Raw genomic sequence first — 14,086 nt, 5'->3', positions numbered from 1 at the left:
GCATGTTCTAGAATACTGCTCTGGGATGGACAAGCCAGCAGCGAGCATACCTAAACATTCTTTCACTGACTTCTTCCTCCAGCTTGCCGGAATGAGTAGAAACGACTCCAAAGGAGCCCAAAGGCTGATGAGTGATGGGGAACGGAGTCTGTTTGGAGGAGAATCCAGCCCTGGCAGGGGTCTCCTTGGGCACAGATGAGAAAGGGAGACAGGTAGCAGTGCAAGACACAGACATGTTGACGACCTCCACGGCCTTCAGGTTCTCCAGAGTGAAAGACTCGCCGTGGGCCAGCTGGGCTATGGAGCTGCCCCCTTTCGGCTCCTGACTTCTCAAAACCTGGGAATGTGCAGAATGAGTCACAGTGGGGCACACGTTGCCTGCTTCATGTTCAGCCTCCGGGAAGGTGACGGCACCTTTACTCAACACTTTGTCATCGATGATGCAAGGTGAACTGCTGCACCCAACTGCCGGACTCGGACTCAGGGCCTCCGCCCCCGATACACGGCTGCGTTCCGGCACCTTATGGTGGGAGATGCTCCCAGCCTCTGCGGTGCAGCTGTTGGGAAAAGGTCCTTTGCCCACAGTCAAATCCATAGGCATGCCCTTTGGAGTTTCCATTGGCGCTCTCTGGAAAGATCTGGCCCTAGAGTTTTCAAGTGTTGCAATGTGTGGGGTTTTTAAATTAAGAACTTTGGTTTTAACACCTGCCACATTTTCAATCCTGCTGTCAAGATGACAGTGTCTTTGAAGATCAAGATGACCCCCTTTCCCATTGGGGATGTCCATGTAACCAGGACCCTGCTGGTTGTCAGCATCTAGAACAATTTCCACAAAGGGATACCCTTCTCCGGAACCCTGCATCCTGGAACTACCACAAGGCTGAGAGCCATGTTCAGGGGAATTCAAAGCTTCAGCAAAAGTTGCTCCTGGCTGCTTGGCATCCGTGTCATCAGCAGTCTCCTCTGGGCTGTTGATTTGGGGGGCAGAGACAGACTTGGTTAACTTGGTGAGTGCCAACTCCCGTTCTTCATCCTCAAAAGGCAACGAGCTGATGGAGGTCAGAGAAGCCTGGATGCCACTCGGCAGGCTCGTATTGCTTTCCGTGTGCCCGCCCTCCAAGGAGTTCCTGTGCAGAGCATGCCTTCGAACCAACTGCTGCAAGACGTCCCTGTCACTGGGTAACTCCAGGGCCCTGCTTCTGGCTTCAGACCAGGCCACAGAGCTTGGTTCGCTTTCAATGCCCGAATCAGAAATGATGGAAGAAGACCTCTTGATGATCCTCGCCAGCACCGACAGGGTCTCTCGTTCTTCGGTGTGTGGATCCTTTGGGGGAGATCTAACATCAAGGGGCTCCCTCAGTGCAGAGCTGGAGGTTTCCCAGGGATCCGAGGGAATGAGTTTTAGGCCAAGGAGTAGCATCCTACCCTCCTGGTCTGCTCCTTTTCCATAAGCATTCACATCATGGAGAGTTGCTTTGTCCGAAGGGATGGCATTTGGGCGACTTCCCTTGGCTAACACTTTGCTCAGCACGGATGTCTCTAACCCAGGTTGCTCTCTAGGACTCTGGGTCTCACACTCAGCACTGACAACCACTATGGGATCGGCCCTGTGGCAGTTCTTATTGCTAGATTTCACATCAATGTAGGTGAGTGCTGGGGCCTGCGCATCCTCAGGGCTTGGGCTCTTCCGGGGCAAGGCCACATCTGCCTGCACACAGGTATCCACATCAGACCTTTGGTCGGTCAAAAATTCTTCTGCAGACACATTCGCTTTGTTTTGGAATTCACCAATGGTTAGATATACCTGAGACTCTGAGCACACATCCTCCTGGTGCTGTGTAGCTGTGTTGTCTCCTGGCCCTGGACCCTGGAGACTTCCTCTAGCAGGGTCCTTTGGGTTTGGTTTCACGGCAGCCAGGACAAGGTTTTCCCTAAAAGCTGATTTTCTATTTACAATATGGTTTTCTTCTTTCTCTTTTAGACTTGTTATTGCAGGATTAGTCCGTGGAACATCAAAGGTAGGATAAACATTCACTTTAGGTCCTGTAATAAAAAGAAAACATATATTACAATCTAAGAATCTATGATCACGGGTTTGGCATGATAGCCTAGCGACCAAAGTCCTTGCCCTGCATGCTCTGGGATTCCTTTTTGGTGCTGGTTCTAATCCCGGCAGCCCCGCGTCCCTTCCATCTCCTTGCTTGTGGCCTGGGAAAACAGTCAAGTGTGGCCCAAAGCCTTGGGAGGTTTTGGAAAGGCCTTGCAAAGCCTTGGATGGCTCAAAGCCTTAGGAAACAGTTGATGATGGCCTAAGGACACAGGTCCCTGGCACCAGGTGGAGACCCTGATGGAGTTCCAGGATTCTGGCTTCAGCCATTTGGGCAGTGACCCACTCAGCCATTCCACTTTTGAATAAGTCACTCTTTTAAAGGCGGACTCCAGGAAAGGTTCACGAAAGACAGCGGGAAGGATGGGGTAGGAAGGTCCTGGAAAGATAAGCATCTGGCTGATGCTGAAGAAGAGGCTCAGAGACAAAGAGGAGTTGATGCTGAGAAAGTAAAGGCATATGATCTAACTGCACATGTAAGGTGAGGGGCTGAGACTTGCTTCCACCAGGATGTCTCCTAATCAGCATAGGAGAAAAGACGGAATAACTGTGCAACCAAACCTAACAGTGAGAACATCAGACATTCTGATAGGTGCTTAGATTCAACTTTCTTTTCTAACTATTTAAATAATCTGTAGTGAAAATACGTATATCCACACATGCACCTGCACATATACACTCTCGTGCAAACACACACTCATACACACCCATCTTGGATGTTTTCTAACAGACCCCACAAGCTGGGTTGGGGGTCACTCCTGCACTGATACACGCCGTAGCTGTCATACACCGTATGGACACTAGATGGCAGGGCACAGCACAGTGCTATAGGATTTCCGTGACTCCTAGTTGGAGCTGTCTGACTCACCTGGATTTGTAATCCTAGAGTTCCAGGTTGCAGGGACACTGAAATGGGGCTCTTTCAGGCATCCTCTAAGAATAACATTTTAAAACGTTTTCCAAAGAAGCAAAAAAGCTTTGCCATCAGGGTTGCATGTTGAACCAATGTTAGATGATGTTGTGTGCCTGTTTTTCTCTGCGTAACGAAACTCAGGATTGGAGAGAAAAAGCACCTGGCATTTGCATTCTAGGCAAGGAACTCTCTGGTCCATGAAGGAATCACGGATCTCTATTTGCATTACTGGGGTTGAGCCTGCATGGACAAGGCTACAGGGCAAGACACAGAGCTGACACGAATGAAAAAGGCAAACCTGTGGCAGGGCAGTCCACATAGCGGTCCTCGAAGATCACAGGCAAAGTGTTGCAGTCTCCGTCGATGTCCAGGCACTCCGCAGGCAGTGGGGGCATGCTGGAGAGGTACTCAGAGTTCCGGACATCAAGGGACAGCTGGCTGTGGCTCTGTATCCTGGGAAGGCACCGAGAGGGCAGGTGAGCCTCACAGGGGACTTTCATGCTTTATAGTTCTGGCAGGAATCTCCACACACCACAGAAGACTCTGCCTGTCTGTCCACCACCTTCATCCAGCCACCTACTGACCCCCATCCAAACTCCAGTTTGTTTTGGAACTGGTGTGGGCCCCGAGGCTTGGGGACACCCCCTGTAGCCTTAGGGAGACCCCTCACACAGATCACATGTCACTTTAGGGGGTGCCATCACATGCTCCTGCAATGCCAGCAGAGTTCACAAATGGCCAAAAAATCCCACAGGTCAGCACATGCTTGACTCTTGATTCTTTTACATCACTTAGGTCAAGGGTGGCATTCCTTAGGGGAAAAACCACCTGAAAAATAGTGCTGTGAGTGACTGATGTGTGGGCGCCATGTTTCTTGATTTGTATATAAATCCCTCTGCTTCAAGAATCATATTTTCCCTCCAAGTAGGATTAAAAATAATGACAATCCATATTTTTTTCCCATGACCAAAACATCCTTCCACCAATAGGAAATCAATTTGGGCATTTGGAGCAAAGCTTGGGGTGGCAGAAAAGGCTCATCCCCTTCTCTCCAAGTCAGCAAAGGAGCTCATCTTGCTCCATGAAAGAACCTCACCAACACCGCACCTTTTGTTGCTGCTGTTGTCCGCGCTGCCAGGCTTCCCCAAGGCAGCGGGGGATCCCGCAGAACTGCACGACAGGTGCAGCTCCTTTCTGCCTGTCGGCCCCACCAACCCTCAGGCTTAGCAGCCTAACCTCTGTCCGTCAGCAGTGTGAGTGACTCTTACACGCACACCAGCCCCCAACAACTTCTTCCTCCAGTACACGCAGCAACAGAGGAAGGTGAGTTGACACGGGAGGGCTCTTCAAAAATTTCATGAGAAAAAGGGATTAGCCCTGAGCAAATTTTCCAGGCAGATCTATACTACGTCAGCACACTTGGGCCCATGTTACTGTCTTCAGCTGGAGATCCTGTATAGTTCCCTGGGCGTAATGGGCAGGGGAGGCTGATGATTTGGGGTGTCAATCTGACGGTCAGGAATGCATGGTTAGCTTACAAAGGTGAGCTGTATTCAATCACTATATTAACTTCCCAGTGCTTCTGCTGAAAGAAAAATCCCCAAAAGGCCAGGACTTTGATTAGAGCAGCCAGGCTCAGGCTGCCCAAGAGGGTCTGGGAGAGTGTTTACAGAGCACTCATGTGAGCTGGGATGTGATGGACAGAGTCTGTCTTCAAGGCACAGGGCACACCCCATCCACCTGCGGCCTGGGTAACACAAAAAGCAGAAGGTCAAGTTCTTGTGTTTTTTATTTTAATTCTGCATCCGGGATGCCCTCTCTTCTCCTGCCCTAAATGTTGCAGCTCCAGCTTTTCCAGACCTGGGCTCAGGGATTTGCCAAAGTGGGCCCCTGGGTTCCTGAGCCTTTGGGTTCCATCTTAGAGTTGCATGTCAGTCTTCCTGCCGTTGATGTCTCGGGATGTGGATGGAGCCACAGGAAGGATTCACTGGTGCCCCAGCTTTATGAAGGCCCGATATGAGAGCTCACTTTCATAACCAAGTGAAGCATTGCCCTTTGATTGCACTCTTTCTCTCTGTACATGCGTGTATGTATCTATCTTCTTTTAAAAAATGTATTTTTGTTGGAAAGACGCATTTACAAAGAGAAAGAAACACAGAGAAAAAGGTCTTCCATCCTCAAATGGTTTACTCCTCAAATGGCCACAATGTCCAGAGCTGAGCCAATCAGAAACCAGGAGCCAGGAGCTTATTATAGGTCCCCACATGGATCCAGGGTCCCAAGGCTTTGGGACATCCTCAGGTGTTTTCCTAAGCAACAGCAGGGAGCTGGATGGGAAGTGGAGCAGCCAGGACACAAAAGGCTTTGAAGTGGAGGATTAGCCAGTTAAGCCGCTGCACCAGCCCCTAGCTATTAACCTTCTCTTTCTCATCTGCCATCTGTCTAATTGTCTGGTGTCTATCTGTTCTGTGTGTGTGTGTGTGTGTGTGTGTTTGTGTGTATGAGAGAGAGAGAGACAGACAGAGAAAGAGAGAGAGAGATCTGCCTTCCACCTCGCTTCTATCATGTGTCTGTTTGCCTGGGATATCTCTCTGTCTCTCTCTCTCTCACTCTGTATCTCTATCTCTCACATCTTTATGTACTCTCTACACCTGACTGGCTCCACCTCTACCTCCACCTCCTTCCTCCTCTACCTTCCTCCACCTCCTATTAGTCTGTGGGCCTGGAGAACCCTCATGCCATCAGGGCCTCAGAATCCATCAGGTGATAACCGAAAAAAAGTGAGAATGGATCTTCCAGACAGGGAAAACACCTCCTCCGTGGAACAGGCAAAGAAAAGAGCCCACTGTAGCCCTGCCCCATGTCCCCAACCAAAGCCCGTCTCCTGTCCTTGGCTTGGCTCTCTTGCTGCAGTGCTGCCGTCTCTAATGAATGAGGTCACTCCGGCTTTGTGGAGCTCACTGCTTAGCAGCCATCCTGCCTGAGGTGCTGTCTGCCTTTCTCACTGATGCACTCTGAGTGCCGTGAGCAACGCTTCCCATCAGCAAACAAGTGAAAGATGTGAAAAGGACCACTTACTCAGCAGGCCGTCTCGGAGACACCACGTTGTACACACTGCATGCTGCATGGGGGTCCTGTGTCAGCAGCTCAGAGGCAGAGGCGGGGGAGGTGGGCTCAAGCAGGAAGGCCCCTGAGCACCCTGCTGAGTGTAGGCCCGTGTGGGAGACAGCAAAGCAGTGAAAGCTGCCCAGCTCAGTCCTCAGGACCAGGTCAGTTACCAGACAGCGCTTCTGCCACAGGATGGTGTCTAGGAGTGATTGCGCGCCTTCCCATGTTAGCAATATGGGTGTGGACACACGGGTGTGTTTTCATGGATATAACACGTGCCCATGTATTTGAATGTGCAAACGTGTTTGTGTGCACAGAGCAGGCATGTTATGTGTCGGATTGACTTGCGCTGATACATTAATGTAAAGGAGTACTCTGAAACATGCACAGGTATGTGTGTCCAAGTGTGTCCATGTGCGTGTGTATACATCCGTGTCTTCTTGGATTCTTTAAGGAAGAAAGGGACACAGCACGAAAGAAGACAGTGAAGAAGCAACATCACTTGAACAAAACTGTTCAGAGAAAGGGACGTCCCATCTCAATCTAGGAAGCTTCAGGGTCAACGTGCAGAAATTGGAGACAAGTTCATTAGCAGCAAAGCAAAAGCATCCAGATTTCTTGCCTGACTCTGAAGGCTCTGAGTGACCCCTGTGACTCCAGGCCACCTTTGCCCTCACACAGCACTGCCCGGCCCGTGATCTCTGATGCACAGCACAGGTCCTGAGGGGCCTCAGTGCCTTTGCACTCACAGCTCCCTCCCGCCTCCGGATCTACGTGCACACAATTCACTCCCACAACAGTTCTGCTTTAACACCCTGCCTCGGAGAGCCACCAGTCCCAGCCACCCACAGCAGGTGTCTGTGCTTTAGCCTCATCAGAAATGATCTTGTTTATCTGCAAATGTATTTGTCTTCTCTGCTCCTTGAGGGCAGGGACACTGTCTGCCTTTGAGGAAATCACTGCAGCTCAAGTCCTTGGATTAGTGCCTGGAACTGAGTGAGTGACTGATGCAGATGGATGAAGCGGGGGAGAAAAAAAACAAATACATGTTAAGAGAATATCCCATCTCTTACTATCAAAAGTCCTCACACGGGCTCCTGAACTCTGCTGTTTTAACTGTTATTGCCAATTCCCCATGACACACTCCTCCCCAGCCCTCACCTGCCGCTGACTGCAGGAGACACCTCAGCACCCAGCAGCAACCTGGGAGCAAAACGCTGTGCACCTGAGTGAGCAAGCGTGCTCCTGGCACAGCTCGTGCCAAGCGCATGGTCACGTCCTCATCTGAGCGACATGCAGGAAAGTTGCACTTGCATGCAAATCAGACTGTAGGGGAGGCAGAGGCACTCACGGTTTGAGCATCAGGTAGATCTCTTTGCATTTCAGTTAGGCCATCTTGAGTAACAATCAGGCAGAGACTTCACAGAAGGCCTGGCTCATTGCCTATTGATTTCAACATCAAGTTTACCCTGACCTAAGGGTCCATACAGCCCACCAGCATGAGGGTGCCTGTGTGTTGGAAACTGAGAAATCCATATTTGGTGTATTTCTTCTTGTGCATTCTTTAGAGAAACAACTCGATACCATGACAGGGGAGCCACAGCTGGAGAACTGAACATGTGGCGTCCAGACTCCTCAGATCTGGTATACTGGCTTGCTTTGTGGCCTAAGAGAAAATACTTAACTTCGCTGAGCCAAAGGGGCTCTGAGCAAGTGCCCTTGGTAGCTAGTTCTATCATTCTTGACATTTAAAAAAAATATATAACCTATGGCAAGAAATTGCTTTCAGCAGGTCCAGCACAATGGCTGGTTAATTCTCTGCTTCCAAGTGCTGGGATATCATATGGTGCTGGCTCGTGACATGGCTGCCCCATTTCCCACCCAGCCCCCTGCTTATGACCTAGGAAAGCAGTAGAGGATGGCCCAAATGTTTAGGTCCCTGCACCCATGTGGGCGTCCTGGGCAAAGCTCCTGACTTTGGATTACTCATCTGGGGAGTGAACCAGTATCTTTCTGTCTTTCTGATCTTTCTGTCTCTCTCTCTCTGTAAATCTTTATTTCCAATGAAAAAAAAAAATCTTTAAATAAAAAAAATTAGCTTTCATAGTCATGGCAGCTGAGTAAAATCTCATACCTTCAGAAAAGTTGAAAGAAAAGTTATAGCAAACACTTCTCACTCTTACTGTATATGTGACAAACCCTCTGAATTAATACCACAGCCAATTAGATATGGTGACCTTTTGGTGCAGAAACAACTTAGTTTGAATTTGCACAAGATGGGTCCTGCCAGAAGGGGTGCACCTGCGGCTTCTGTTTCTCTTCTTCTCCAACCTCAGCCTGCAGGACCGCCTCACCAAGGCAGCCAGCAAGAGAATGCACACCATCTTCTCACGTAACTGCTAGCAGGTGCCAAGTTCACTATTGCCTTCTAAGTCTTCCTCTCCCCTGTATTCCTTCTCAATGACTCTCAGTCTGAAAACAATCTGTGTTTACGTCACAGCTCAATGTCACCTTCTCAGGAAGCCCGCCTCTGAGGACTCGTCGGACAGCCCCTCTGGCTCGTTCACACTGACGTTTATTTCACACCATTCATTTGTTTATTTCTATGCCCTCTACCACTAAAATGTAAAGTCCTTGACGTAGGAAATTTGTCATTTCTTCACTACTGCTCAAAAGAGTATCAGGTGCAGAGTAGATAGTAAATAGATATTTCCTGAGTGGAGAAATCTCCCTTCTAAGAACCCAGCCAGGAAGGGCTCAGCGAGACTGCTTTGATGTCCTAAGGATAAGCCACAGCATGACGATTTGAAACCACATGTATGAGATGTGAAATGCTCAAGTCCACGCTCATTCACTAACAAGCTGGGGTGGGCGTGGGGGGAGACATGAACTGAAGCTTTCACAGTGCCACGAGAGGGTCTTTCTCGGGTCCACACAAGCCCACCAGGCTTGTTCCCGCCTGCCCCACTGGCCCTCCCTTCCTCCCCGTGCTTCTACAGCTCCACGTGCCGTCTCGGACCCTCCAGATTCACTCTGATCCCCTGTCACAGCCTCTGCGTCAGCTCCGCCTCAGCAACGATGAAGCTGCTCATACCCCATTTCTCAAAATTCTTGTGCTTCCATTGCTACGCTGGTCTTCATTTGTCACCGTCTGAAGGGATCCCATCCATGCCGTGCTGATTCTCCACTAGAGAGCGTGGCAAATCAGAACAACATTCTTGACCTTGTCCCCTGCTGCATCTCCACTGCTCTTGTACAGGAACCATTTCGCTCACTTACACTTCATAAGATATTCTCGTCTAACCCTAGCAATCATTATTGTTCCTATCCTCTGGATAAGGAAACTGAGAGTATAAGTTGGGATAAGGGATAAAAATGGCAATGGGAGAAAAACAGCTCCCCCAAGAACATACATAGGGTCTCTGACACACATAGTCTGGACATCACACCATCTGGCCTGGGTACAAAGTGTTTGGAATTACAATAAAGCTCTCCAATGAGATCAGAATCCTTGTGACCATGATTTCCAGATGTGCTCACCTTTCTTGAAGACACCATGATGGCTTTTCCTGCCGTTACAGTGACACTGGAATCAGATTCTCTGTGGTGGTGCGGGTTTGCAATATTTTTCTTGGTATTTCTTAAAGTTATGTTTCTAGGGGCCGGCACAGTGGCATCGCAAGCTAATCCTCCACCTACTCGTTCTGGCAGTTTCCATACGGGAACCAATGTGTTTCCCAGCTACTCCACTTCCAATCCAGCTCTCAGCTTATGGCCTTGAAAACAGTGGAGAATTAATTCAAGTCCTTGGGACCCTGCATCTACATGGGAGACATGGAAGAAGCTCCTGGTTTAGGATCCGCCCAGCTGTGACCACTGCGGTCACTGGGGAAGTGAACCAGTGGGTTAGCATCATTCTCATTCTGTTCTCCATCCCACAAAATCTACTCTTCAGCTAAAAATAAACAATCCTTGTTCTTATTTGTCATATTGTGCTGTTAGTTGTTAAAACTACATTCACCAAGTTCTACCTGGAGACTAGAATGAACAGATGACTAAATGTATGTGAAACAGACTCACAAGATGTCTGGACCAGTTATTTTAACATGAAGGTGTGTTTTCCTTGGCGTTCTCCCACCCCTACTTTCAGAAGCTGTGAGACAAATGGTAAATGCTGCTGTAATTTTTAAAAGCAGTGAAGTGTGGGGAGAAAATTAAGACTATGCAGATAAGCATTCACAGGTCATCAGCATTTGTCTTTGGCGATGGATTATTCTCAAGTGCTCCTCCTGCCAGACTTGCATGGTTTCTACAAAATCATTCCATGTCCACCTTGACATTTTGATGTGAACACACTCCTCAGGTTTTTGCTTTTTAACAGTTGTGTGTCCAAGAATGAAATTTTTTGAAGGAATCTCCGTTCGTGCTCACCAGCTCATCCATACAAGAGGATAACCTCATCTTCCATTAGCCCTCTAAGTTCCTTGAGTATGTTAAACTTTTATATTTTGAGGAAGAAGTAAAATGTAGAAATGGGTACTCTTCATTAAGCTGTTGAGATTTCATTTCTATGCTAAATGCATTTTGTAGCTATTGCACTGTCTCATGTGAATTCTGTTTTTTTTTTTTTTTCTGATATAGCTTGTGGCCACACCACTTTCTATTAATCTATGTTTGAAGGAAGTTTCTGCACATGGAGCCCAAGCAATGACTCAATGGCTAAATCCTCGCCTCGCAAACACAGGATCCCCTGTGGGCACCAGTTCGTGCGCCAGCTGCTCCAATCCAATCCAGCTACCTACTTATGGCCTAGGAAAACAGTAGAGAATGGCTCAAATCTTTGGGACCCTGCACCTGTGGGGCAATCTGGAAACAGCTTCTGGCTCTTGGCTTCAGATTGGCTCAGGTCTGGCCATTGCAGTCATTTGGGAATGAATCAGTGGTTGGAAGATCTTTCTCTTTGTCTCTCCTTCTCTCTATTAGTCTTATCTGCCTGTGCAATACACACAAGACTTAGGAAGAAGGCTCAGCACAAATGTCTTTGGGGATCTAGGAAGTGTTGATTGTGTCTACAGAACCACAGCAGCGCAGAAAAGGACTCTGGTTGTTGTCATTCTGTGCCCCTTGCCAGCTCTCATCCCTGTAAATAAATGTATTTGTTTAATTTTAGTGGGTTGGTTTTTTCAGCCTGCAGAGAAAATGCAGACAGAATGTGCAGAGGCGGGCAAATTCCTCTGCTTTTCCAGCAACGACGATGTGAAACAGGAAGTCCAATGCAGAAAGCAAGGTCTGTCTTTGGTGACTACCTTGTAGGTGAAGTAGATGTGGACTTCATTACTTACAGATTCTCCTGAAAGGTCAGGACGGCAAGCTTCTGGTGCTCCATATAAAAGAAGGCCTCAGAAAACCTCCGGACCTAAGGGATAACACGGGATGAACAGGTGAATGATGTGGAGTGGCTTTGTGTCCATTTCTAAAAGCAGGACTCCAGGAAGTCAATGCTGTGTGTCCTTGGGAAAGAGGCCACGGCCCCGTTGGAAGGAGCTATGCAGCCTTCCTTCCCTTCTGCTACCTCATTCCCTCTCAGCCCCAAGGTGTGAGTGCAGCGTGGAAACATTAGCTTCCCACACTCGGGCAGCCGTTGAAGGTCTTACATCAACAGCTGATGTTAACAGTTGATCAGTTACGGGTACATACTTGCTCACGGTGGTCTTCAGGGCACTGGAGATGCCTCCCCACAAGCACGCCTTCAGCTGTTTCCCAGCTTCCTGCATGAGTGCTCTTCCACTATCCTACTCGCCAAGTGGCTGAACCAATAGATTCTCCTGATCTTGGACTGGGAAACTCCAAAAAAAGTACAATAAACAAAACAATAAGCCTTCTTTCTCCAGTGCCCCTTTAAGGTATTTCAGATAAAGAAATGAAAAGCCCTGGTTTATGGGCACAGTGTAACAACTGTGTTTTGTGCTGCTTCCAGTCATTTCTTGTGCAGGCCTGCCTTCCTTCTAGAATTTCAGGGCTTTGTGAACAGGTGCCATAAACAAAAGCAGATAAAACCAAGGCAGCCATTGAAGTACAGTCCCCGAGCGCTCTGTGTATCTAATCCTTACATGAGATCTAATTCTTGCCTCGTGAGGCTGATTTATGCTGAAATGTGCTTCCCCAGTTCTCCATGCAAGGGATCACATCCTTTACCTGATGTGGCCACTTACCCTCAAGGTGTGGTGCTCCTGGGTGAGATGAGCCGTCACCTGGGAATGCAGAGTCACCGTGTCCAGGAACTGGGTCCACAGAGCCATCAGGTGGGAGGAGAGCCAGGCCAGGTCCTTACTTATCTGTTCTGCTATCTTCTCCGGATTGTTGAGCATCTGAGAAGCAGACAAGGCAGTGAGCTCCAGCAGCCTTCATCCTCCGTTCTCCACTGGCATTCTTGCTCTGAGTGAACACTCCCTTCCCCTCCTCTGTACACCAATAGTGTCATAGCACAGTCCTTCGTCCCACAGGGCCACATTGTCACAGCATATCTGATGTCGGAGTTAAAGCCACAATCACCACCGGTGTTTCTATCAAATGGCACCTAAAGCCCTTAGTCTTGTGGACATGAAAACTTAGAATCTAGCACCAGTCTTCTTATTGCAATGTGCACATTTTACACTCAGCGCAGCTCTGGATTTCCTCAAATGTCTTGCACTTTTTGCAATTTCCTTTTTCTGTTGTTTTGAACTTCTATATCCACCATCTCCAATCCCAATCATCTCTACCTTTCACTGCCAACATTCAGTGCCTCTTCTTTCAAGACATTTTGATTACTGAGTGCAGCTAGGTCTCAACCGTCCACACCCACCTAAAATTCTTCAAAAGGCCATGCATTCTCACGTTGGATTACAGTGTATGCACCTGTAAATCCTGAACTTGATACTTTCTAGTGACTAGCTTCTACAAACAGGCAGGCAGAGTATTAGACATTTTATTTTTACTCCCTATTTATTCCCTATAAATATCCTTTAGTAGAATTATTGCAACCATGCTTTAAAACACTGAATAAACAAAATAGACATGGAGTCCTCTGTCATGCATGACACCAGGGTAGATGGCACCCCTGTTCTCTTTTCTTCCGTCCCGTAACAGTTTCTTCCCCTGTCAAGGCAGCATGCAAACCACATAGTGCCAACAGAGGTAAGAACTTGCAGAAAGATGGTCCACATCTACTTCTTAGATCCAAACACGGAGATTTCTTCTGGCTTAAACTGAAGACTGGTGCTCAATAAAGCAGATCAGGTGGAATGATGCCTCTCAGACTACGAAAATTAAAAAAAATGCAACTACTACAAGCTTAATGCTGTTGCTTTACAGTAAATGACTGGTTCCAGACACAGTCATCATTGAACCATGGCATTCCAGAGTTGCTTCTTCCAAGATGGAAGATTGGTCTTTGATGATGACACATTAGAGAAAGACCGAAGACCTTAAGCCTGACTCAATAAGATGTAAGGCTCAAACTGGGAGTGGCCACTCTTGGCTCAGTCCCATACAGTATAGTCAAGAACATTTAAAGAGGCAGACAAGTAAGGGTTAGGTGGGAGAGCTGGGGGAGAGGAGTCAACTACTGGAAAAGTTTCAGGTTGGAGAGGGAGACTATGGGAAGGACTATCTGTGTCTCATACTAAGATTCTCCAAACAGCACCTCCCGTGAGTGAGATCCTGCATCGGCCCAACCCCATGGCGCCCCCAAGAAGATTCCTCTCCCGAGCTGGGGCCGCCTCTTGTCCGGCCCAATGCAATCTATTGCCGCCACCCACTCATCTGTTTACGCTAGCCTCCACACACCTGGCTACTTCCAGCCACTAGTCTTTTGGTGGGGCTATGCCCTCTCGGTAGAATGCCTTCAGAATGTCCACCTTTGAGTTCGACTTCTCATCACCTTAGATTTATCTGTCCTCCACTGGGCAACCATATAA

General features: G+C 48.3%; 1 protein-coding gene across 1 annotated transcript in view; it reads right to left on the bottom strand.

Annotated features, from left to right (window-relative positions):
- The window catches only part of FAM135B (family with sequence similarity 135 member B), a 178,557-nt gene that overhangs the window by 15,930 nt on the left and 148,541 nt on the right, over positions 1-14,086 (bottom strand). The window contains exons 9-12 of the mRNA XM_040988499.1: positions 12,341-12,496; positions 11,471-11,544; positions 3,319-3,473; positions 51-2,043 (exon numbers count right to left, since the gene is read on the bottom strand). Of these exons, the coding sequence (XP_040844433.1) occupies positions 51-2,043; positions 3,319-3,473; positions 11,471-11,544; positions 12,341-12,496 (2,378 nt within the window). The remainder of the gene's footprint in view (positions 1-50; positions 2,044-3,318; positions 3,474-11,470; positions 11,545-12,340; positions 12,497-14,086) is intronic.

Source organism: Ochotona curzoniae, unplaced genomic scaffold (assembly GCF_017591425.1).
Source record: "Ochotona curzoniae isolate NIBS_2020 unplaced genomic scaffold, NIBS_Ocur_1.0 contig_4895, whole genome shotgun sequence".
NCBI classification, from domain to species: domain Eukaryota; kingdom Metazoa; phylum Chordata; class Mammalia; order Lagomorpha; family Ochotonidae; genus Ochotona; species Ochotona curzoniae.
The sequence above is the reverse complement of the archived record's forward strand: the minus strand, read 5'-3'. Positions and strand labels throughout refer to the sequence as shown.